The sequence below is a fragment of the Mesoplodon densirostris genome, chromosome 1 (assembly GCF_025265405.1).
Source record: "Mesoplodon densirostris isolate mMesDen1 chromosome 1, mMesDen1 primary haplotype, whole genome shotgun sequence".
Taxonomy (NCBI): Eukaryota; Metazoa; Chordata; class Mammalia; order Artiodactyla; family Ziphiidae; genus Mesoplodon; species Mesoplodon densirostris.
In genome coordinates this window covers 199,104,831-199,131,043 of record NC_082661.1, presented here as the reverse complement: position 1 = coordinate 199,131,043, position 26,213 = coordinate 199,104,831, and the positions used below count along the sequence as shown (strand labels likewise).

Here is a 26,213-nt window from a genome sequence, read left to right as displayed (position 1 = left end):
TTTGTGTTATTTTGTTTTTGTTTTCTTTTATTTGGTTTTATTTTAGTGCATGGTAGACTAGACTAACCTAAAGGGTTGACTTTCAATTTGTTGTTTCTGTAAGTTCCTTAGAGTTGAAAAGTGAATTTCATTCATGCTGAGAGATGTCTTCGTCTCTCTTGCTTTGTTCTGATTAGCTTTGTAGGGTCTGAATGCTGCTCACTAACAGGCTGAGTATTCACTGCTCTCACCGTGAAATGTGTACTGCTTCACACTTAAACTAACAAGTTCCAAGGCATGTTAGTAATGGGCAGCCTGACACTACCAACTTTTTGTTTTAATTACTCATTTAATTCTTCCAGTTATTAAACAGTATATATTTTGAGGATGCAAGTGTATTCTCTTTTAAAATTACTTTTTCAATCAGAAGGAACTAAATGGAAACTAAGCATATATGACCACTTTTTAAAATACAATTTTAATTTATTTTAATTAATTTAAATTTATATAATTGTTTTCTTTTTCCAGAAGGATTCAGTACATAATTCAGTAAAAAAAAAAAAAAAAAAAAAAAAAAAAACAGTTCAGAAATGTCACAGAAATATACCTCAAAATATTTAAGGGAAAATGCTTATAGTTCCAAGTGTAAGTCAGGTATGAAGTCAGTAACCAAGATGTTGTCCCACATCTGTTAATTCATTGTCTTGCCCATCACTAACTATGCTTTCATCTTTTTAAAACTGAACAGTTATGAGTTGAAGATAATTGTTAGATCTCATGTAGAGAATTGTTATAGTACAAAATTTACTACCCTGCTTTCATTTCAAAAATATTGCAGTATTATTAGTCGGTTCATCAGATCCTTCCTTCCATAACTAATATTTTTTTTAAATCATTTCAATACTTTCCTATGTTATGTATTTCAGTTTACATTTGCTGCATATCATTCATCAGTTAGCTTGCAGCTCTCTTCATTCTCTAACTTTATACCTGAAGTTAAAAGAAGGGTAATGGTGGCTTGAGTTAGGCATCTTTTCATCTCAAAATTGGTTCAGTATTTTAGTCTAAATATTCCTGTTGGACACTTGTTTTCTACTTTAGTTGAAAATCATTTTTTTTAAAAAGGTCTTGCTTAAAATAAGCATTATCGTAGACAGTACATATAACTACCTGAGTCGAAGAGTTAGGCTGATAGAATACTTTCAATTAGACATTCATAGGAAAAGAAAGGTAAGATAATGTTTAGAAAGGGAAGGTCTTTAAGCATGTTTCAAACCCTGTCTTTTTCTTAATTGTTAATTTAAAGTCTGGGTCTTATTATGATCAACCTGTATATATATAAATTTTTCCCTATGGTTTTACATTTTTGTAGGAAATTTTAGACCTTAATTTTTCATTATCTATTGTTTTAAGAAAAAAAAGTTTGGGTCAATCAGAGAACCTGCCTTTAGGATAAATATTAATTATTCTGAAAAGGAAATGCTCTTGTATCATACACCAAAAAGATAAATCTTTTCTAATGTTTCTACATAATTAATTTCTTCTTCAAAATGGACTTATATGATCTTGATATACTCATTTAGTTAGTAAGTTTATGGATCACATTCTTTTACACAACAAACAACAGGATGTTCTAGCAAATTAGACATACCAGCTTGGAGTAGCAGGCCAACCAAACAGTGTCATCTGACCTGAAGCCGGTCGATTCCATATTGGGTCAGGACTCTCAAGGTTTGGGCCATTTCCAGAGTTCCAGAGAGACATGGGAATATGAGAACAGGGCAGTTCTGGATCCCTACCTCCAAATATCTGAAGTAAACACACAGGTAATTCCAACTGAATGGATGGCCCTTTAGGCTTATTTACTTGGGGTGGAAGCAAGGTTTCAGGCTCCTCAGAAACTAGACATCCCCTTGCAACTTGATGCTCTCCAACACTGGGCATTCTCTCTACTGTACTGATGCATCAGTGAGGCTGTACTATACTAACATGGAAACATTTGGCTAAAGATGATGTGTTTCTTTTTTCGGGAGGAACAAAACTGCTAATATTGTTGTTTTATATATGTTTTTTTTTAATCAGTGCAATTTAAAAATAGAGAAACTTAATCCAAAAGACTGGATTTACCCTTTATAAATACAGTCTATTAAGTCTTGAAGATAAATTATCTGAGTCCTTTCCTTTTGTTGTTTCTTAGAAACCTGCTCGATACAGAAGAGCTGTAAGTTATGACAGTAAAGAATACTACATGCGACTAGCCTCTGGCAACCCAGCCATTGTCCAAGATGCCATCGTAGAGAGTTCGGAAGGTGAAGCTACTCAACAAGAACCAGAGCATGGTGAAGACACTATTGCTAAAGTCAAAGGTCAGCCTTCCTCTCTGATTTTAATTAAAAACCATTTGGGAGCATTCCTTTTACTTGAGTCTACATGAAAATACTAGCAACTATAAACAGTAGGGCCAACCTAAAAGTATCCGTACATATTTTACTATCACATCCTTCTTAAAGATTGATTTCTATATCGGAACTAAAGAGACTGGCTCTTCTTTATTGCCTACAGATGAATGTAATGTGCCTGTTAGCTTGCTAATCTTTTTTCACTGTATCTGGCAGAATTCTCAGTGGTAGCTGATATTTTAAGTTAAGGCCCTGAAAACTAAATAAATATATATAAAACTAAACCAACCACTAAATGTGTCATTAATGCATGTTGGCTAACAGTAAGAAATAATGGTCTTTCTTCCAATGAGCTAAGTCAGATTATTCCAAAGCTATACTTTATGAGCCTAGAAACACATGCATATGATGATGAATTGGACTAAAATGGCCATGGACTTTTTGATTCTGTACTTCTGCATATGTGTGCCCTCTGCCCTCTTGCTACAGCTTCTCTGTGATCTGGACTTACCCAGTCTTGAAGGTATTGGTCAAACTCTCTTCCTCTGAAGGCTTTTCCCAATTCCGCTGTCCTCCAGTAGCACTTTGTTCATATCTTTTATAGCAATTTCAGTGATTTCTTTCACTGATTTATGTTTTCCTAAATTATAAGTTTCTCAGAGGCAGAGGTTATTTCTCCTCTCACTTTATAGATTTTGGCACATGCCTAGCACAAAATGGGAATTCAGTCAATATTGAATAAGTAAATCAGTCCATTGTTTTAATTTTTTAAGCCTCTGATTTATCATAAATTCAAAAGTCTTGGTGTAGTCTATAGATAACGCCCTAGAATATAAATTAAGAACTCTAAATTAAAAATTATTTTCAGATCTCATTGATAAAAAACTAACAGTATATGACTATATCAACAAAAAAATTTATCTGCAATTGTGATCGGTTTCTCCTATTACATTATACCTGTTCTCTCTTGTGATAACTATGAATTATTAAAGATTTCCTAATCCAACTAACATTTTCATAGAATCGATGAAACTTTTATTAGTTGAACAAAGTTTTCAGCCTTATCATTTCTTGACACTGCATCAGCAAAGTTATTGAGATGGGTCCAAAGTTGTATTTCCTGGCTATAAACAAGGTGTATAATTCACAGTTTGTGATGTCTTGTGTTTGGGTCATTGGCATTTAACTTCTCTTGGCCTCATTTTCCTAATGTCTAATTGAGCTAAAACCACAAATATTGGTGTCACTACTATGATATGCAAGATGCTATGCTAGACATAGAGTTGGAGGTTTTGATTCATCAAACTAAAAATAAAGCAGCTGGAAGCTTTTCCCCTTGTGGATATTCTCAGCAAGACTTGATCTTTCTTGTTTATTTATTATACTCTTTCACATGTGAAAATGAGGTTCTTCCCAAGGCAGAGCAGAACCTCTGATAACTTGTGTTCAAAGGATAGGATTCTAACAGGCTGATATATGTTTTTCCAAAATTCTTAATGTAACTATCATTGGTAAATACAACATTACTTTTTTTGGTACAGAACTAAAGAATATTAAATTAAATGTGAGATTTAGAGTTTATTTTAAGTGTTTCCCATACTCTGGGTTATCAGTGGTTACTTTCATCAGCTGATTTTAATTTCATCTCCTGTGATTATCAATAAAATTATCAAAATGTAGGCAGTAAAATGATAACTTATGTGGCACATTAAATTGTCTGGCCCTATATTTTTAAAAGAATTGTGTTCTTATTCTTTATGACCTGATGATTTAATCAAATTCATTCATGTATGAATGACCATACTGCCACTTGTAATATGAGTCTTGAAGTAGTCCTCATGGGCCCTCCAAGTAGGTGGAATCTCTTATAATCATGTTTATAACTTGCTGTCCTTATTTTTGTTTCTGATAATGGCTGATCATTTATTGAGGGTATCCCCTCAATGACACCTGCCCATTAGCACCACCACTTTTACCATTAATTATTCTAAGCCCTCTGTTTATCATCATCATCTGACACTTACTGAGAATTTACTATTTATTATGCATGATACTAAACACTTTACATGAATTACCTCATTTAGTCCTCCAACAATCCTCCTGGTATCCATGATAGATAGTATTCTTGTCCCGGTTTTATAGATGAGAAACTGAGGTTCAGAGGGGACAAATAATACCCCAAGGTCATGCAGCTGTTTAACTCCAGAGCCTGTGCTGTTGACCACTGAACTGTGCTGCCTCCCCATACCTTCCAGAACTATCTCAAATTGGAAATGTAGAGGAGGGACCACGTGAAACTAAACGGCTCCCAAATGACCCCAGCAAGACCACATGACCCTCTTGGCTCTTACCCTGCAGGACTGGTCAAGCCGCCTCTAAAACGGTCTCGATCTGCACCTGATGGAGGAGATGAGGAGACCCAGGAGCAGCTACAAGACCAGATTGCTGAGGGTAGCTCTATAGAAGAAGAGGAGAAGACGGACAACGCCACCCTGCTGCGCCTATTAGAAGAGGGAGAAAAGGTGCCTTACTTCTGAAAAGGAGGGATTGTATTAAGTGGTTTGTTTCCATTTTACAAGACTAGTTGAAGGGTATTTATCTGGCAACCAAAGGTAAATATTTTAGCCTCTGCAGTGAAATCAGTATTAGGAGCCCTTTTAGGTTCAACACTCTGCATCTTTCATCTGTAGGGTTTTCTGACTTCTCTGAACACACTGAACAGCAAGCAGTTGCATCAGATATAGTATTAACAGTTGACACCTAGTTCACTGTCTTCCTCTAGACCCTTTATTAGGCTGCAACTCTTGCCATAATTCTCATTTCAAACCCATGTACACAACCCATTCGGTAATTTGGCCCTGTATTTTTTCCTATACCTCTGTAATTCCAGTAACCACAACTTCAACTAGCAACTTCAACTAGCCCATCATCCCCAGCCTTGTACTTCACCCCTGCTGTGCTTCATTCACAAAAGACTACTTTGCCTTCCTGTTTCTCTCAGCCTCTTATACCCTGCGACCCCTCCAGGCTCACTTTACTGACTCTGCCATGTAGCCTGAGCCCCCTGCATTTTGTCCCTTGCAGTTCAGTACATCCATGATATTTCTTTACTCTGCACTTTACTCATTGTGTTCTCTGCCTAAATGCCCCTCTCTCCATCACTTGCATAACCTCTATCCTAGTAACTCCCATTTGATGCAACATCATTTATCTGGATGTCTTTAATGCTCACACAGGAAGCTTTCCTTCACTGTCTTGCCAGCTCAGGCTTAGTTAGACACCCTCCTCTATGCTTTGATAGCGCCTTATATATATCACTCATTTTATCATGTTATTATTGTTTGTTCCTGTGTCTGTCTCTTCACCTAGATAGTGAGCTCTTTTGAGGCAGGCACTGTTTCTTATTTCTGTCCCAGTGCCTTACACAGTTTCACTCACCTGATAGAAACTCAGTAAACCTTGAATGAAGGAGTGATTGGTTGAATAAATAAAGGGATAAATGAGTAAAGTAATGAATGAATTGAATGTGTAGTGAGTATCACCTTTTTAAAGGTTGTTTTGCTTATTATATTAGATCTTGGTATAACACTTGAAATCTTATCCACTAAGAAATAGTAACTAGAAATTAGGGTTTATTTTTTTAATTCTGTTCAAATATATGGCCTGATTAATCTTAAATGAAAACATAAAAAGAAAAAAGTATGTAACTATAAAAGTACATTAGATCTGAAGGAAGCACAAGAGGCTTCTAGGGTCTTGGGAATGTTCTGTTTCTTGATCTGGATGCTGGTTGCATCATATTTTAAGCATTTGAAAATTCATCAAGCTATGCACTTAAGAAATAAACATTTTTTTCTGTGTTTATATTATACTTACAATAGAGTTATTTTAAAAGTATGTCAGTTTTTCTCCTGTAACATTCTAAGTTTTTATTATTGAAGTAGTTCAGATGTGGTGATGAAAATTAACTTATATTTGCATATTTTAGAAAATATTTTCTGATGCTGTCATTTTTTAAACTCATGAGTACAGTTTTTGCTGTAATTGCTTTAAGTTTGAATAGTGCAGGAGGTGTATTTAGACTGACATTTATTTGACTCTGATTTAATTGCTGATTTTTTTTTCCTTGATTCATGTTGAACTGAGTGTAAGCAAGAAAGAATTTTTACTAAGGACTAGATCCTGCCTGTTGGAAAGAAAACACTGCTAACATTGAGAGATTTAGCAAGTCCTTCCTTCTATGAGGAAAATGCAACTTCTGCCAAGTTTGGCTTTTTACAATGGCACAACAGGCTGCCAGGCAGGCAGATTCCAGTGGAGAGCAAATAGAGACAAATTCCACAACTCCAGTTCCAGGGGTTGTTATGGAAAAGGAGGAAAGTAAGCTATGTGGAAGAGAAGACAGCCAACACTTCCTAACATGATTATGTACATTGTCTCACTAACTCTCATGACAAGCCAATGAAGTGTATTTGAAACTTATATGAAGACACAGAAGCCCAGAAACATTAAGAAATTTGACCAAATCTATAGTTAAACAACAGAACTGGGAATTCACTTAGGATTGTCAGGCTCTGCATACCTTTTTCACTCTGTATCATCCTGCCTGGCCCAGGGCACAATCCTAATCTCCTCGCATGCATGCCTCAATTCCCTTTCCTGCAAAGTCTGTGTCTGTCTTCTTCCTTTTCTAACTTGTTCATTGACTGTAGAGCCTAGTACACATGTGCCTGGCATGGAGTTAGTACTCAGTGAATATTAGGATAGGTGGATTGGGTGGATGGATATGAGTAATAGTTGTTTCCTTTTACTGAAGTCAACTGTAACTCAGGCTGCAATCTTAGCTATTATCTTTAATATGCTTAAACTCTGGTTAATGTACTTAGCTCAGGGGATGCCATCACAGAGTGACATCTTCATAAAATCTTGTTTGCCCATTAAATCCATGTTTAAAGGCATTTTGCTTCATTTATATCAAAAAAAGAAATCACCTGATTTTTAAAAACTATATTAATGAATGTTTATGGTTTTCTTTATAGATCCAACACATGTACCGCTGTGCTCGAGTCCAGGGCCTAGATACCAGTGAAGGGCTACTTCTTTTTGGTAAAGAGCATTTTTATGTGATTGATGGATTTACAATGACAGCAACCAGGGAAATAAGAGATATTGAAACCTTACCTCCAAAGTAAGTAAATGAATGAAGAGACACAAAGTACAGCTATCTTTAGAAAGCAATATATCTACATGGGTTTGTTTGGTTTTTCTCTCTTTTTTTTTTTTGGCTGCATTGGGTCTTCATTGCTGCACGCAGGCTTTCTCTAGTTGCGGTGAGCGGGGGCTACTCTTTGTTGTGGTGTGCAGGTTTCTCACTGCCGTGGCTTCTCTTGTTGCGGAGCACAGGCTGTAGGTGCGCAGGCTTCAGTAGTTGTGGCACGCAGGCTCTAGAGCGCAGGCTCAGTAGTTGTGGCGCACGAGCTTAGTTGCTCTGCAGCATGTGGTATCTTCCCAGACCAGGGCTCGAACCTGCGTCCCCTGCTTGGCACATGGATTCTTAACCACTGTGCCACCAGGGAAGTCCTACATAGTTTTTTTTAATGCAAAAATTGTGCTTCAAGTTATGTTATCTCAGTTTTTGTGCATCCATCATTAAATATTCACCAGAGTAATAGTTATTTCAAGGCTATAAGAGACAAATTTGCCTTATTTATCAAAACGAAAACTAAATAAAATTTATTGCTATGCATTAATAGCACTAGATATAATACAAGTTCCTTGTATTATAATCTATATATTTATAAAGTTATTCTGAATTTGTAAATTGTTCTTTTTTTCAAATTTCAGTGCAAAAACAGTTGTAGAGAAAATACAGGCAGCTGTATAATACTCTTAACAAATGTAAGAGCATCCATGTCCTCTGAGTACCCTAGAAGCAGTGTGACTGAAGCACAGGCAGGAATTAACTGACTGAATTTATCCATCTTCCTTTTCTTCTGCCAGCCCTATGATGGACGTGATAGTGGGTAATGGAAAACCCAGAGACAGACAAAGCCCAAAGGAAGATGAAAAAGCTTAAGGCTTAGAAAATCAACACGCTCTTCTCTTCCTTTAACATTCTGAACACCTGACATGCACTGTGAATGTGGACATGGTCATCTTCATTGCTAGGAGATATTTCAAATAATTACTTTCAGTAGCAATCAGGGCCACATTTTGACTTTTACGGGCCTCTTCCTACATATAAAGATACCTAAAATGATGTTTTTCTGACTGTGTTGGTTTAAAGATGAATATATTCATATTATATATTAAAACATTTTCTTCTACCTAAAAGTTCAGTTTTTTCTTTTGATTTTAAAACAAATTAAAACATTTTCTTGGACCCCCTAAAACAATATAGGCCTTGGCACTTGCCAGCTGTGCCTTGGCACTTGCCAGCTGTGCCTAAAAATAAGCCCTGACAGCATGAATAGGATTTTTTTTAAGTTATATTCATCAAAAGGGGTTTCTGGTATACTGAATAGCTACCAAATTATTCTCTTAAAGGTATGTCTTTTTTGAACTAAATATACAGATATATCAATTCCTGCTTCCCTTCACATGTTGAAAATAACACACTCTTTATTGAACAGTGAATTTATCTCTTGCTGTGTTTTTATTATCTCCTTTCTCTGGGCTGCCTATAGTATGCATGAGCCAATTATCCCTAGAGGAGCCAGGCAAGGCCCCAGTCAACTCAAGAGAACATGCAGCATTTTTGCCTATGAAGATATCAAGGAAGTTCATAAAAGGAGGTATCTCCTGCAGGTAGGTTGATTTAGTAGCAATAAATGTTTTGTCAGGTTCCTTTACTTAGAGGACGTATACATGATAGGATCCACATGATTCCTTAGAGTATTAGATTTGGTTGTATGATAGACAAGCTCATGTCACATGGGTGCATAACTTTATAATACATTCCCCTTCTTAAAAAAAAAAAAAAAAACCTAAAACTTTGAGTGATATTTCGTTATCCATCTTTCCCTATAGCTATCCAAATTTATATTATAATTTTCTTTTTATATAAAAATTGCATTCTCACTATAAATTTACAAAATCATAATTTTATAAATATTTTACCATTATTCTGTTAAAGATTTTAGAAAAATTGAGCAGAACAAACTGGCACTGTTTATTGTGTAATTTAATCTGCTGGAAATTCATGACTCTAAAAATGTTCTTCAGTCAACAAGTTAATTTCTTCAACATTATAGAAATTCATAGTGGAAAAGTTAATATATAACCCTATTTGTGTTTTTACTTAATGTTTTTCTCTCTGATCATTTCAGCCTATTGCTGTGGAAGTTTTCTCTGGAGATGGACGGAATTACCTCCTTGCTTTTCAAAAAGGAATTAGAAACAAAGTCTATCAAAGGTATTGTTTATTAGGAATACTTCATAATGCAGTCATGGGAAGAAATGGGAGGTAAAGCATTGCCAGTTCAGCTAGTTTTTTAAAAATCTGTTAAATCCATGAATTAACTTCTTTGAAGAAAATGTTTGTTTCATTTTTGCCAGCCTCTTGAAATGTTATTCTTCTGATGCTATTCTATTTTGAAATCACATTTTTCCTTCTGGTAACTTGTAGTAGATATCATCAAAAGCCACCTTAGTGATAAAGTCCCATGTCTCTCAGTGTAAAAGGATGATGAAACTGGAGCTTAAAAAAATAATACTTCAGATTCAAAATAGGCTTCTTTCATATTTACCAAAAAGAAGACAGTGTCATACCTTGCTATTGAATGCAGAACCTGAGTTTCCTTAGAATTTGTATTCATATGAGACTTTTCTGACTTTGAAAGAGAAGTTGGATACCTTCATCCCTGAAAAAGTAGCATAGCCAAGTAAAGCAGTGGATGTAATCTAACCACATTTCATTTTTTGTAAGCTGTGTTTAAATTTTATCTTATAAAAGAAAAGTAGTATATTTCCATGTGCTTCAAAATACTTCTGTTGGGCATGTGAATAGTAAGGCTTTTATGAACTTATCATAATATAATATGAGAGCCCTCTTATTCTTTGAAGAGTGGTGTAGATCTGGCAATCCCTCTATTAGGGAAGTTTTGTATTTCAAGTGAGGAATGACTAATACCAAGCAACATTGCTTATCATTGCAGTACAGTAATACTACCTGTGAGCACGAGGGAAATGAGGGAGTTTCTTCAAATAAAGTGCCTGTGGATGTTGATTGGGAAGAGCTAAGTAAATGACTGAGATTTTAGTTACCTATCTTATGAATTTCTAAAGGTGATATTGCTTTCAGTGTTAGTAAATTATCTGCTCTTCCCAACTAGAAGCTGTGGCAAGGAGATGAGATTGTCTTTATCTGAGAAATGTCTGTGTATACACCAAGTTCAAGGTCCACATTCATTCCAAGAATTTTCCCACAATTCTTTTTTACCCTTAAAAAATGTATGTTGACATTATGAGCAACTCTGAAAATAATTATAATAGTGTCACATAAAGGTTCTTACCATTTGTTAGAGATGTCTCTGTCCTATCATTTGTTTAGCTGTTAGCACTACTGACTGTCATGTGAATATTTAGCTTTTAATCACTCTTTAGGACAGCATTAAGTTGACTTAATTACTGTGATTCAGTGTGTCAGGCTTTTTCTTCAAGTAATGTGGCAGCATATGTAAAAATCCAAAATGACAGATTTTGCTATGGATCTTTATATTTGGCTTTGGAAGCCATCATCCTACCCTTTTTTGTTACAGAATGTTCTAATTGTTGTATATTCCCTTTGCCTGCCATTTACTGAGTAGTGGAGGGGTAAATGCAGCAATTAAGATCTAAATGAATCATGCTTTTGTAAGTTCCCATTAGATCCTGACTGAAACGTCATTTCCAATTTTATACTGTTTTTAAATTTTCCAGGTTTTTGGCTGTAGTGCCATCTCTAACTGACAGTTCAGAGTCTGTGTCTGGGCAACGACCAAACACAAGCGTGGAGCAGGGGTAGGTTGCTTGCTTCTTGCACATTATAGTTTAATACTGCAGTTGGATCATTTCTGTTTGGACAGTATTATTTAATATTTTTAATGAGTGTTCTGCCACCCCACCCCAACCCCCAGGGGTTTGCAAAAAAAATTTTAACTACTGAAAACCAGAAAAAAAAAAAAAAGAAAATGTATGCATGATCGCTCATGTCAGATCAGTGTCAAATTGATCACATTTTGATCAATTCCCTTTAATCTTTTAAGCATGCATATATTCCTATGTGCACAATTGAGTCCATACTAAAAACACAGATTTTTATTCTGCGTCTTCTATTCAGTCTTATATGTAAATATTTCCTCCTGGTTTTAAAAAATTCTTTAGAAACTTTGGCTTTATTTACTAGCCTTTCATCATGTATAAAGCATTCTCTTGTTTTTGGATATTTCATTGTTATCAGGTTTCCCTGTTATAATAATGCAAATGTAATACCTCATTATTTTTTAGGATAAAATTCCCATAGTAAAATGGTATGAATTTTAAGACTCTTAATATGCAAAACCAACTAGATTTCTATAAAAATTATACACATCTGTATTCCACCGATACTGGATAAGTTTGCTTATCTCAATAGATATCAGCTTTTTATATTTACTTTTCCATTTTTACCTATTTTTAAAGATGCTTTGTTTTTAAATGTGCATTTCTTCTCATATTAGAAATCTTGAGCTCTGTATATATTTGTTAGCCATTTAAAATTATCATTTATGAGTTATCTGTAACTTTTGCCCATTTTTTTCCACGGATTTCTTTATTGGTGGTGGTGGTTTGGGTTTTTTTGTAGTTTTTTTTTTTCCAGTTATAATTGACATTACATTAGTTTTAGGTGAACAATATAATAATTCAATTTTGTATATACTGTGAAATGACCACCTCAGTAAGTCTAGTTAACATCTCCTCTGAGTCCTTATTATCAATATGTACGAGATTTTTCGGTAATAGCATATTACTCCCTTTGCTTGTCATATTTGTTGCAAATTGCCAAGTTTTTCTATTAATTTTTTTTTCTTACATTTAAATATAAACTTCTGTTTTTGTGTGTTCAAACCTATCAGTGGTTCCTTTGTGCTCTTTTCAGCTGCTTTTAATCTTAGGAAGTCTTTTGGATGATAAAGCCATTTCAAGAATCTGTATACCCAGCTTCATTTTCAGGTACTCAGGAACTGGTAGCCCTTTATAATCCATTAGAAAAGAAGCAGTAGACAGCAGAAGCAAGAAGAACTACAATCCTGCAGCCTGTGGAAAGCAAACCACATTCACAGAAAGATAGACAAAAGGAAAAGGCAAAGGACTATGTGCCACATGAAGGAACAAGATAAAACCCCAGAAAAACAACTAAATGAAGTGGACTTAGGCAACATTCCAGAAAAATAATTCAGAATAATGATAGTGAAGATGATCCAGGACCTCGGAAAAAAAATGGCAGCAAAGATCGAGAAGATGCAAGAAATGTTTAACAAAGACTTAGAAGAACTGAAGAACAACCACCTAAAAGAATTAAAGAACGGACAAACAGAGATGAACAATACAATAACTGAAATGAAAAATACACTAGAAAGAATCAATAGCAGAATAACTGAGGCAGAAGAATGGGTAAGTGATCTGGAAGACAGAATGGTGGAATTCACTTCCACGGAACAGAATAAAGGGAGAAGAATGAAAAGAAATGAAGACAGCCTAAGAGACCTCTGGGACAACATTAAACACACCAACGTTTGCATTATAGGTGTCCCAGAAGGAGAAGAGACAGAGAAAGGAACCAAGAAAATGTTTGAAGAGATTATAGTCAAAAACTTCCCAAACGTGGGCAAGAAAATAGCCACCCAAATCTAGGAAGCGCAGAGAGTCCCAGGCAGGATAAACCCAAGGAGAAACACACCAAGACACATAGTAATCAAACTGACAAAAATTAAAGACAAAGAAAAATTATTAAAAGCAACAAGGGAAAAACAACAAATAACATACAAGGGAACTCCCATAAGGTTAACAGCTGATTTCTCAGCAGAAACTCTAAAAGCCACAAGGGACTGGCACAATATATTTAAAGTGATGAAAGGAAAGAATCTACAACCAAGATTACTCTACCCAGCAATGATCTCATTCTGATTCGATGGAGAAATCAAAAGCTTTACAGACAAGCAAAACCTAAGAGAATTCAGCACCACCAAATCAGCTCTACAACAAATGCTAAAGGGACTTCTCTAAGTGGGAAAAACAAGAGAAGAAAAGGACCTACAAAAACAAACCCAAAACAATTAAGAAAATGATAATAGGAACATACATATCGATAATAACCTTAAGTGTGAATGGATTAAATGTTCCAACCAAAAGACACAGGCTCACTGAATGGATACAAAAGCAAGACCCATATATATGCTGTCTACAAGAGACCCACTTCAGACCTAGGGACACATACAGACTGAAAGTGAGGGGATGGAAAAAGATATTACATGCAAATGGAAATCAAAAGAAAGCTGGAGTAGCAATACTCATATCAGATAAAATAGACTTTAAAATAATGTTATAAGAGACAAGGAAGGATATTACATAATGATCAAGGGATCAATCCAAGAAGAAGATGTAACAATTATAAATATATATGCACCCAACACAGGAGTACCTCAATACATAAGGCAACTGCTAACAGCTATATAAGAGGAAATTGACAGTAACACAATAATAGTGGGGGACTTCAACATCTCACTTACACCAATGGACAGATCATCCAGACGGAAAATTAATAAGGAAGCACAAGCTTTAAAAGACACAAGAGACCAGATGGATTTAATTGATATTTATAAGACATTCCATCTGAAAACAGCAGATTACACTTTCTTCTCAAGTGCACACGGAACATTCTCCAGGATAGATCACATCTTGGGTCACAAATCAAGCCTTGGTAAATTTAAGAAAATTGAAATCATATCAAGCATTTTTTCCAACCACAACGCTATGAGATTAGAAATAAATTACAGGGAAAAAAACATAACACAAACACATGGAGGCTAAGCAATGCATTACTAAATAACCAAGAGATCACTGAAGAAATCAAAGAGGAAATCAAAAAATACCTGGAGTCCACTGACAACAAAAACACGGTGATCCAAAACCTATGGGATGCAGCAAAAGCAGTTCTAAGACAGAAGTTTATAGCAATACAGTCCTACCTCAAGAAACAAGAAATATCTCAAACAATCTAACCTTACACCTAAAGGAACTAGAGAAAGAAGAACAAATGAAACCCAAAGTTAGGAGAAGGAAAGGAATCATAAAGATCAGAGCAGAAATGAATGAAATAGAAGCAAAGAAAACAATAGCAAAGATCAATAAAACTAAAAGCTGGTTCTTTGAGAAGATAAACAAAATTGATAAACTTTTAGCCAGACTCATCAGGAAAAAGAGGGAGAGGACTCAAATCAATAAACTTAGAAATGAAAAAGGAAAAGTTAAAATGGACACTGCAGAAATACAGACCATCATAAGAGACTACTGCAAGCAGCTCTATGCCCATAAAATGGACCACCTGGAAGAAATGGACAAATTCTTAGAAAAGCACAACCTTCTGAGACTGAACCAGGAAGAAACAGAAAATATAAAGAGACCAAACATAGGCGCTGAAATTGAGACTGTGATTAAAAATCTTCCAACAAAAAAAAGTCCAGGACTAGATGGCTTCACAGGTGAATTCTGTCAAATATTTAGAGAAGAGCTAACACCCATCCTTCTTAAACTCTTCAAAAAAATTGCAGAGAAAGGAACACTCCCAAACTCTTTCTACAAGACCACCATCACCAAAACCAGACAAAGATACTACAAGAAAAAAAAAAATTATAGACCAATATCCCTGATGAATATAGATGCAAAAATCCTTAACAAAATGCTAGCAAACAGAACCCACCAGCACATTAAAAGGATCATACACCATGATCAAGTGGGATTTATCCCAGGGATGCGAGAATTCTTCAATATATGCAAATCAATCAATGTGATACACTGTATTAACAAATTGAAGAATAAAAACCATATAATCATCTCAATAGACACAGAAAAAGCTTTTGACAAAATTCAACACTCATTTATGATAAAAACTCTCCAGAAAGTGGGCATAGAGGGAACCTACCTCAACCTAATAAAGGCCATATATGACAAACCCACAGCAAACATCATTCTCAGTGGTGAAAAACTGAAAGCATTTCCTCTAAGATCAGGCATAAGACAAGGAAGTCCACTCTCGCCACTGTTATTCAACATCGTTTTGGAAGTCCTAGCCATGGCAATCAGAGAAGAAAAAGAAATTAAAGGAATACAAATTGGAAAAGAAGAAGTAAAACTGTCACTGTTTGCAGATGACATGAGAATACATACATACATAGAGAATCCTAAAGATGCCACCAGAAAACTACTAGAGCTAATCAATGAATTTGGTAAAAGTTGCAGGATACAAAATTAATGCACAGAAATCTCTCGCATTCCTATACACTTAACAACAAAAGATCAGAAAGGGAAATTAAGGAAACAATCCCATTCACCACTGCGACAAAAAGAATAAGATACCTAGGAATAAACCTACCTAAGGAGGTAAAAGACCTGTACTCAGACAACTGTAAGACACTGATGAAAGAAATCAAAGATGACACCAACAGATGGAGAGATATACCATGTTCTTGGATTGGAAGAATCAGCATTGTGAAAATAACTATACTACCCAAAGCAATCCGCATATTCAATGCACTCCCTATCAAGCTACCAATGGCATTTTTCACAGAACTAGAACAAAACAATTCACAGTGTGTATGGAAACACAAAAGACCCTGAATAGCCAAAGCAATCTTGAGAAAGCAAAACGGAGCTGGAGGAATCAGGCTCCCTGACCTCATAGTATACTACAAAGCCACAATAATCAAGACAGTATGGTACTGGCACAAAAACAGAAATATAGATCAATAGAACAGGATAGAAAGCCCAGAGATAAGCCCATACACATACAGTCACCTTATCTTTGATAAAAGAGGCAAGAATATATAATGGAGAAAAGACAGCCTCTTCAATAAGTGGTGCTGGGGAAATTGAACAGCTACATGTAAAAGAATGAAAGTAGAACACTCCCTATCACCATACACAAAAATAAACTCAAAATGGATTAAAGACCTAAATGTAAGACCAGACACTATTAAACTCATAGAGGAAAGCATAGGCATAACAACACTCTTTGACATAAATCACAGCAAGATCTTTTTTGACCCACCTCCTAGAGTAATGGAAATAAAAATAAAAATAAACAAATGGGACCTAATGAAACTTAAAAGCTTTTGTACAGCAATAGAAACTGTAAACAAGATGAAAAGACAACGCTTAGAATGGGAGAAAATATTTGCAAACAATTCAGCAGACAAAGGATTAATCTCCAAAATATATAAGCCGCTCATGCAGCTCAATATTAAAAAAACAAACAACCCAATCAAAAAATTGGGCAGAAGACCTAAATAGACATTTCTCCAAGGAAGACATACAGATGGCTAACAGACAAATGAAAAGCTGCTCAACATCACTAATTATTAGAGAAATGCAAATCAAAACTACAATGAGGTATCACCTCACACCAGTTAGAATGGGCATCATCAGAAAATCTACAAACAAGAAAAGCTGCAGAGGGTGTGGAGAAAAGGGAACCCTTTTGCACTGTTGGTGGGAATGTAAATTGATACAGCCACTATGGAGAACAGTATGGAGATTCCTGAAAATAGAACTACCATGTGACCCAGCAGTCCCACTATTGGGCATATACCCAGAGAAAACCCTAATTCAAAAAGACACATGCACCCAGTGTTCATTGCCACACTATTTTCAATAGCCAAGACATGGAAGCAACCTAAATGCCCATCGACAGACAAATGGATAAAGAAAGTGTGGTACGTATATACAATGGATATTACTCAGCCATAAAAAGAAATGAAATTGAGTTATTTGTAGAGACGTGGATGGACCTAGAGACTGTCATACAGAGTGAAGTAAGTCAGAAAGAGAAAAACAAATATTGTATATTAACGCACATATGTGGAATCTAGAAAAATGGTACAGATGAACCAGTTTGCAAAGCAGAAATAGAGACACAGATGTAGAGAACAAACGTATGGACACCAAGAGGGCAGAGCAGGGGTGGGGGGGCTGTGAATTGGGAGATTGGGATGGACATGTATACACTAATATGTATAAAATAGATAACTAATAAGAACCTGCTGTATAAAAAAATAAATAAAATTCAAAAAAAAAGAAGCAGTGCTTTGGGGCTACAAATTAATTATTACAACATGCAGGAAAATAACTTAAAACTTCTGGGGATTCTGTAATTTGTAAATAAAATTTTATTTCAATGTGTATGTGTCTAAATATATTTGTGTATTTCTCTTTAACTTACTGCTTTTATTTTTCTTTAGCTGAGATTTATAAATGCTGCTTATATGCTTTTGTTAACCTCAGAAACATGTTCTATTCCTAATCATTTGTGTTGCTGTTAAGATAAATATAGGAAGTGAAAGGCTCCCTTAAAGCATACTAAGCCTTTTTTTCTACTTGTGAGCAAATTGCTAGTACTTTTGCTTGCCTAGATAATCTTCAGCTTGCTATTTCATTGTTCTTACTACTGTCTGTGCTGAGTTGGCAGTTCTTGAAGAACTGTTGAAAACTCAAAGGCAAGAAGCAGAAATTCATTCCCAACTTTAATCTTCTTTTCAATTGTTCCCTTTCCTACAGTGTTAAGGAATGATCATAGCTCTTTTTCCAGGGAGAGTACCCTATATATTCAATTTGCCTGAAGGGAAGAATTTTTCTGGAAGTGAAAAGTGGTATCTGTACCTTTGACCTAGATATGTTTATGAACTAAGGTTTACAAATCTCTTAATTTCCTTTCAGACAATAAAATATATAGTTAAGTGCTTTCCTCCTGGTTCAGTGATCAACTCACAGTCTTCAGATTAATAATTATCAATATTATAACCTTAAGGTTTTATAGCATTCTAGAAAATCTGCTATAGAAAAAGTTCTATAATTTTCTGAACAGCAATGACTTTCCTGTCATAAAATCTTTATATTTTCATTCACTTTTTCAACATCTCTTTTAGGAATTGTACTGTGCACCTACTATGTACAAAACATTGTATACTCTTATCAGTTATTCCAATTTAATGTCTTTAGATCCGTTTATATAGAAATTATTGTAAAGGTTAGAAAGTTGAACTACATCAGTGTTTTTCAAACTCATTTTCTATAACCCATGGTACAAAATACTACATTGCATCCCAACTCACACAAACTTAGTTACATGCAATAAAATTCACAGAAAATATTTTTCCTTCCTGTATGTAGTGCCTTCCAGTGTTCTCTATTTTCTTCAATTTGATTATGTTATTTCATAATTCAAAATGCTGTTCACAACCCCCTAAACTGATTTCATGACCCACTAATAAGTTGTCCTCCATAGTTTGAAAAATTCGTGGACCATTGACTTAAAATTTTCAGCTTTGTAATTACACAGATTTTTAAAGTTATGTTGCCTACAAATTATTATTTATCATTTTTAGATCTGGGTTGCTTAGCACTCTGGTTGGAGAGAAGTCTGTGACTCAGAGATGGGAGGTAAGTTCAGTGAAAATGTAAGCTTCCTTCGTAATTTGTAGCTAGAAGGTATAAGTCATACGCTTAAAAGTACTTTAATAATTTATAAAATGTATACCATAGAAAAAAAGTTTTGTTTTTGTTTTTAGGGGAAAAAATGCTTTATTCTGAAATCTGCAAGAAACTGTCCTTTACCTCATTTTGCATATAAATTTTTAAAATTGAATGTAGCGGAAATAATTGATTGCTTTAAAATGAATCTATTTATCTTTCCCAAGAGAGGTGAAATCAGCAACTTTCAGTATTTGATGCACTTGAACACTTTGGCTGGCAGATCATATAATGACCTCATGCAGTATCCTGTCTTCCCCTGGATCCTTGCAGATTACGACTCAGAGGTAAATTTCCAATCATTTTGTGAAAGTGGAACACATTCTTGAAAGTAATTAAAAGATACTGCAGTGGCTCAAATGATTTATATGCTTTATAGTTTAAGTTCTCAACGGGCACTTACTCCCAAGAAGATGAGAAGAGCTTTAGCTTAGACTTGTACAAAGTTTGGATACTTGATGAACTTCTTGGATTCATGATATCTATTGAATTTCCTAAAGTGCTAATAAATTTGTATCCACTGGAGGATGTCCCTGTCCTCTACACTGCAGCCAGCAGGAACAAATCTAATTGAGTCATTCCTCAGTTTTAAATTATTGCATACATCATCATCACAATTTGGAGAGAATTTTTAAACCTCAGTATAGCACCCTTCACAAAGTAGCTGATACGTAGATATCCCTCCTGTGCTTCGAGGACCGCTGTCCTGGGCTACCCCGTTCTCTCTCCACAGCTCTGCCTGTGCTCCTCTCCCCGCCTGCACTTCTCCCCATGCCCGTGCACATCTTCTCTCCCGCTGACAGGTTCCTCTGGCTAGCTGTATTTCATCCTGCAGGACACGCTCCAGTATACCTCCGGGGAGCCTCCTGTCCTCCTCTTCCTTCTTCCTCTGTTCCCACACTGCCTTGTAGCTGTATCATGCTGCTTTCTTTTACAGCATGTTGTAGTCATGATTTTTGTCTGACCATACTCAACTGTGAGGTCCTTAAAAACAAAGACTATCTTACGTAGCTCTTAAGTCCCAACCTCTAGAGCAGGGGTCCCCAACCCCCAGGATCTGATGCCTGATGATCTGAGGTGGAGCTGATGTAATAATAATAGAAGTAAAGTGCACAATAAATGTAATGCGCTTGAATCATCCCAAAACCATCCTCCACCCCCCACCCCCCACCCCCCCGCCCTGGACCTTGGAAAAATTGTCTTCCATGAAAATGGTCCCTGGTGCCAAAAAGGTTGGGGACCGCTGCTCTAGAGCAATGCCCGGTACTTAGTAAATACTTTAATCTTTGTTGAAATAACCAAAAAAAATATAAATGAGGTATTTTGCGTGTAGACTTTCAGAGGACAAATACTAACTTGACTTATATTGGTAAATGTGGATCAGTTTCTCCTGTTCAAGACTTTTAAAATGTAAGTTGGCAAAATTGGTGGGCCATGATGCCCTAAAAAAGGACACAAATTACGTAGCCCATGGGTATGTACTTCAAATTTCTACTTTTAAAACCCTCAGGAGGTAAATTTTGGTTTCCTTTTAAATACATGAATTAGGTCAGCTAGAAATGAGCTTTTAAAATAATCTCTGGTAGACTGAAAGAATCCATCTCATTTGGAAGTCACTTGATCTGGTATGATGTCTTCTGGAGGTGAACAAATTACTGAGTGCTCTAGTTTATTTCACTTCCCTTTCACCTCTAGGAAGAAAATGCTCAGAAGTGAAGTTGGAGTGAAATGGGGGAGAGGGGAAGAGAACAAAAAGGAGATTTGATCCTCCAGTTATGTGGGTGGCAGAGGATAAAGATGAATTGAAGCTTTTGTGTCCACAGTCTCCTGCTGTGCCCTTGCCAAGACTGGGAAGGGTTTTCCCTCTTATTCCTCATCTCCAAACCTGGATCCTGAGTGCCTTCCTCTGTGAACACTTAATTTGCAAAACAGTTGTCTTCAAGCCGAACCAATTAACAAACTGCCATGTGCCTGTCTGTAAAATATGGATAGCCAGTAGGTGCATGGCATTGTCTTGGAGTCCAGTTCTGCTGGTGTGACCCCATAGATAATAGCACATTTACAGATCATCATTGCTATAGCCATTGTGTCTACATTGGTGAGAATAGAGGATGTATATTAATTTGGAATTGGGTTTCGTTTTGTATTTTAGGAGGTAGATCTTACCAATCCCAAGACATTTAGAAACCTGGCTAAGCCAATGGGAGCACAGACAGATGAACGATTAGCTCAGTATAAGAAGCGATATAAAGACTGGGAAGATCCTAATGGTAAGTAACTTTTCTTGTCATGGGACTTTGTACCCAAGTTTCAAAAGTAAGCCATTATTTAGTGGTCTGACGTCCTTCCATCTTTCCCCAGATTGCTTATATATCATTATATCTATATATGTTACATATGCACACTTATATACAACTATCAGAGTAGAAGAATGAGGTTTTGCATGCCAACTGATGGCCATGCTTAGAAGGCATTTTTTAGGTAGCTTGTCAGGTACTGGCAGAAAGCAAAGTATGTCTGCTTTGTCTAGGGTAGAAATTCCCCATCATAACATGCCATTATCTCTAATCGTGTTTAGGCCAGAAACTAAACTTTCCTTTATTGACTCTTTTAGTTTTTTTTATTGAAGTATAGTTGATTTACAGTATTTCAGGTGTACAGCAAAGTGATTCAGTCATTCAGTTTTTTCAGATTGTTTTCCATTATAGGTTGCTTTAATTTTATTGAGGCACTTTTTAGAACCCTTTTGCATTAAAAAATTATAGTTGACTACCTTCTAAAATACTACAGTTTACCTACTTATGTTTTTTTATGTTTAATGTTTATCATGTGTCCCCTTCAAACAGGTAAACAAAAGAGAAAAAAACTAAGCCTAACTATATTCCCTGTGTGGAATCCTTTCTTTTTCCTGCAAGGAGAATATGTAATAAAAATTGCGTAATATTCGAAGACAACGGTTTAGAGAAATTTATACTGTTGCAAAGCCAGAACCTAATAAAAAGTCGCTATATGTCAATATCTTGCTTTAGTCAAAGATGATTTGCTATTAAGGATTACCTGTTACAGTTAGCCTCAAAACATGAATTGCTAGATGTGCTCAGTTTGGGGGAAAGGCACAGAATTATATTAAACTGGATAACTGCCAAATATATAAGTGAGAGGTTGCAGCGTCATCATAACGTTTTCATGCTGCAAATGCCAGTGCTAATTGCACTTAGTGTCACGGTTATCACATACGTTAGCATTTTCAAGTCTATTGATGAATGCCAATTTTATTTTTCATATTACTTTCATTGTCAATTATGCTTTAATTTTCTTGGCAAGGCGAAACTCCAGCCTACCACTATGGGACCCACTATTCATCTGCAATGATTGTGGCTTCGTACCTAGTAAGGATGGAGCCCTTCACACAGATATTCCTAAGGCTACAGGTAAAACTCTTAAGTTTAGAATTTTTGCATTTTATTCAAGCCTTTTATTTAAGATGGTTGCTTTTTTCTTTAATGTTGTTATCTTGCCTGACAAGAAGCCCTGTGAAGTTTTTAGTCACAAAAGTAGTCAAAACATAGTGAAAGTGGAATTTCACTGAACCAAAATTGATAAATAAACTGGAATTTGTTTACACTATACAAGTGCCAGGGTCCTTTAGTCAAATAAGCAAGTAGCATATGCTTTCCAGCCAGGTGTATGGAATTCAGCCTTAACTGGTTGAATTCAACAAATATTTAAAAAAGAGTAATACTGTCTAGCTCATTTGCTGTCTTCCCTATTATAATTGCCTTTCTCCACATTCTCTTTCATTTATTCAGCAAATATTTATTGAATAGTTAACTGTATTCCAGGCACTGGTCTAGGTGCTTAGAGATATCAGTGAATAAAGACAAAAGTCCTGCCTTATGGAATTTATATATATTAGTTGAGGGAGACAGACAAACATAATAAGTATATCGTAAAATGTTTTAGAATGTGATAAGTGCTATCAGAAAAATGTAGATCAGGGAAACGGAATGGGAAGTACGGGAATGGGAGGTGGAGGAGGACATGATGGTCAGAGTAGGTCTCCTTGAAAAGGTGATACCTGAACAGAAACTTGAAGGAGGTGAGGGAGTTACTGGTGCAGCTATCTGGAGAAAGTATGTTCCAGGCAGAGAGAACGGCCTGTGAGGGGCCCTGAGTCAGGCATATCCCTGAGATGCTTGAGGAACAACAGCAAGGAAGCCAGTATGTCTGGAGGAGAGTGACTGCAGGGGAAAGCAATAGGGGATGAGGTCAGAGAGCTAGCAGGGGCCAGATGGTGGTAGGCCTTGGTGGCCATTGTATGGACTTCAGCATTTTCACACAGTGAACTTCATTGTAAAGACAAACACACTGTGTTCCCTCAAACACAGCATAGGGAGTTTGATTGAGGAAGGGAGTGGTGTTATCTGTGAGGCTGTGTAAGCAAAAGAAATCCCTTTTCTATTTAAATTTGTTTTATCAATCTATAACTTTTTGATCACCTTCCGAGTTCTCCACTTAATTCTCATTGGTGTGAGAACCTGAATGTCATGTTAATTTATAAAATTAGTCAAATACATATATAAACTGAATATTTCCAACTGTAGATGGCTACATTAGAATCTTTTTTTTTTAGGAGAGCATTATCAAACAATGGAGGAACTCCTCGATTTCCTTATAGTCTTGCCCTCTCTAAAAACTGATCTTTTTTTTTAAATGACTTTTTAAAGTCTTTGTACTTGGATTTCACTTTGATACAGAGCAAGAGCACCCTTGGTAAGGAGTACCCCGAAAAGAATTAGATTAATTTTCTTTCTGTGATTATTTAAAATTTTGTGTATTTAACGTAGGATGATGGGAAATTGAATTGTCACCAAACATATTTACTTGGGTTTCAAGCCCTTGAGCTTGGAAGCTGTGAGGTGGGAGTGGTTCTCTCACAGAAAGGTGCCTTCTCGTTCTGCCCACAGGGAGGCCACTTTGACCTGGCTGACCGGATGTTTCACAGTGTACGCGAGGCCTGGTATTCAGCATCAAAGCACAACATGGCAGATGTAAAGGAACTTATCCCAGAATTTTTTTACTTACCAGAATTCCTGTTCAATTCCAACAACTTTGATCTAGGTATGTAGCACTATGGCACTATCTTAGGATCGTTAGCCAGGAAAAGACCAACAGAAATAAGTCAGTTTTCTGACGACTGTCTTTAGTACACACTGACAAGAAAAGATTTTGTTTCCAGACCAAACTTGGATCCACTCACCCAACATGCAGCAAAGTCAATCTGCTGACACTGGGTCGGTCATGGTGAAGGGAAAGGACAGCACTTATTGCAGGGCCAAGCAAGGAGAATGGGCAGTTCATGCCGAAAAGGCCTGAACTCCCCAGTGATGGCTTTCAGAGGAGGGTTTTTAAAGAGTGTGAGGGAGAGGGTCACACCATATGCATTCAGCTTGTGCACAAGTCTCCGATTGGTTGACAGTGAGGGTAACAGGGTGATGTTTCGGGAATATCAGTCATCAACCTTCTGGTTCCAACTGGTCTGGGGTCTGTGTGCTGGTGGTCAGCATGTAGTTAACTTTGTCCACCTGGTGGGGGTTTTAGTATCTGCAAAACAGCTCAAGGACATGGCTCAGGATATTGTCTGTAGCCCTCGAGGAGGAACTAAAGGTCCTTGACTTTGCTCTGTGGCTAAACTAATATTATTTTGTCTTGCTTGAGTGTTTTCCTTTGTTTCTGCATTTTCTTACTTCTCTGATTAAATTTACTCTTTGGAACTTGGGGTAGGCCTAGGAGGCTAAGCCTTTTCTGCAAACAAGAGGCAGGGGACATGTTGGGGGGCAAGGGAGTATTGTTCTTGAGAAGGCCTTGCAGGTTCTTGCTTGGTTTCTATTTCCTTGTGAGTTTAGCTGCTGCTAATTACAACTGGGTGTATGAGAGTAAATATAACAAAGGAAAATAGATTTATGCCCCCAAATAAGCTGTTTCAAACCTATAGTTTTGGGAAAAATTAAGAATTAACAGATGACATCTAATGGTCAGAATATCATCATTTATTTCAGTGAAAACAAAGGTGAGGTGAAATTTTGTTTGAAAAGTAATATGATTGAAACTCACAGCCAAGAGTGGCATATACATATTTTTCATGTATTGTTTAAATCTTTTGTATTGCCTGAGGCATTCTCAGCTTACATGCTAATAAAATTTAAAGTTAGAATTTCGGAATAACTTTAGGTAAATCCCTTTCTTCATCCTGTTAGAGCTATTTTCTAGAAAAACAGAACCAAATCAACACTTATAAAAAGGAGAGAAATTTCCTTGGTACTCTTCTCTCTTTATATTGTCCAGCAGTTTCAGGAAGTAGATTTCACCTTGGCTACAGTTTCTTGGAACACAGTTTGCTGATCTATGTTTCTGAATATTTATTTTTACGACATATCAAAATTCTGTTGTTTCACTTTAGAATATTAGTGCCAGATATTGTTCTGTTTTCATACTTTCTTCATGCCCTGTATCATACTGTATTTAAGAGTTCAACATATTAACCATTACTAGGGCTTCCCTGGTGGCGCAGTGGTTGAGAGTCCGCCTGCCGATGCAGGGGATGCGGGTTCGTGCCCCGGTCCGGGAAGCTCCCACATGCCACGGAGCAGCTGGGCCCGTGAGCCATGGCTGCTGAGCCTGCACGTCTGGAGTCTGTGCTCCGCAACGGGAGAGGCCACAGCAGTGAGAAACCCGCATACCGGAAAAAAAAAAAAAAAAAAAAACATTACTATACTACCTCATAAAATTCATTAATGGAAAATTCAGGGAATATTCATATCCAATATATTTGAGTGTTTTTTCTTTGTAATATAATTTTTATTTATTTAATTGTTCATCAGCAGCTTGAACCTTGTGAAATTGTAGCTCTAGGTGCAATAGGAAAGGCAGTAAGGCTCTCAATAGCCCCAGCAAAAGGCCTGAAATTGAGTCTCATTACCTCTGATTGGGCCTGGAGCTCACCCTTGAGCAGCTAAAGACATCAAGTTCTAACACTTAGAGTCGGAGGGAGTGGCAGTTCCTCAAAGAAATAAA

General features: G+C 36.3%; 1 protein-coding gene across 6 annotated transcripts in view; it reads left to right on the top strand.

Moving 5' to 3' along the window:
• Positions 1-26,213, top strand: part of WDFY3 (WD repeat and FYVE domain containing 3) — a 281,573-nt gene that overhangs the window by 227,760 nt on the left and 27,600 nt on the right. For all 6 annotated transcript variants that reach the window (XM_060114184.1, XM_060114194.1, XM_060114198.1 and 3 more), the window contains 11 exons: positions 2,177-2,345; positions 4,737-4,900; positions 7,418-7,566; positions 9,065-9,185; positions 9,707-9,792; positions 11,298-11,378; positions 18,995-19,049; positions 19,307-19,426; positions 21,292-21,409; positions 22,464-22,570; positions 24,107-24,260. In XM_060114184.1, the coding sequence (XP_059970167.1) occupies positions 2,177-2,345; positions 4,737-4,900; positions 7,418-7,566; positions 9,065-9,185; positions 9,707-9,792; positions 11,298-11,378; positions 18,995-19,049; positions 19,307-19,426; positions 21,292-21,409; positions 22,464-22,570; positions 24,107-24,260 (1,324 nt within the window). The remainder of the gene's footprint in view (positions 1-2,176; positions 2,346-4,736; positions 4,901-7,417; positions 7,567-9,064; positions 9,186-9,706; positions 9,793-11,297; positions 11,379-18,994; positions 19,050-19,306; positions 19,427-21,291; positions 21,410-22,463; positions 22,571-24,106; positions 24,261-26,213) is intronic.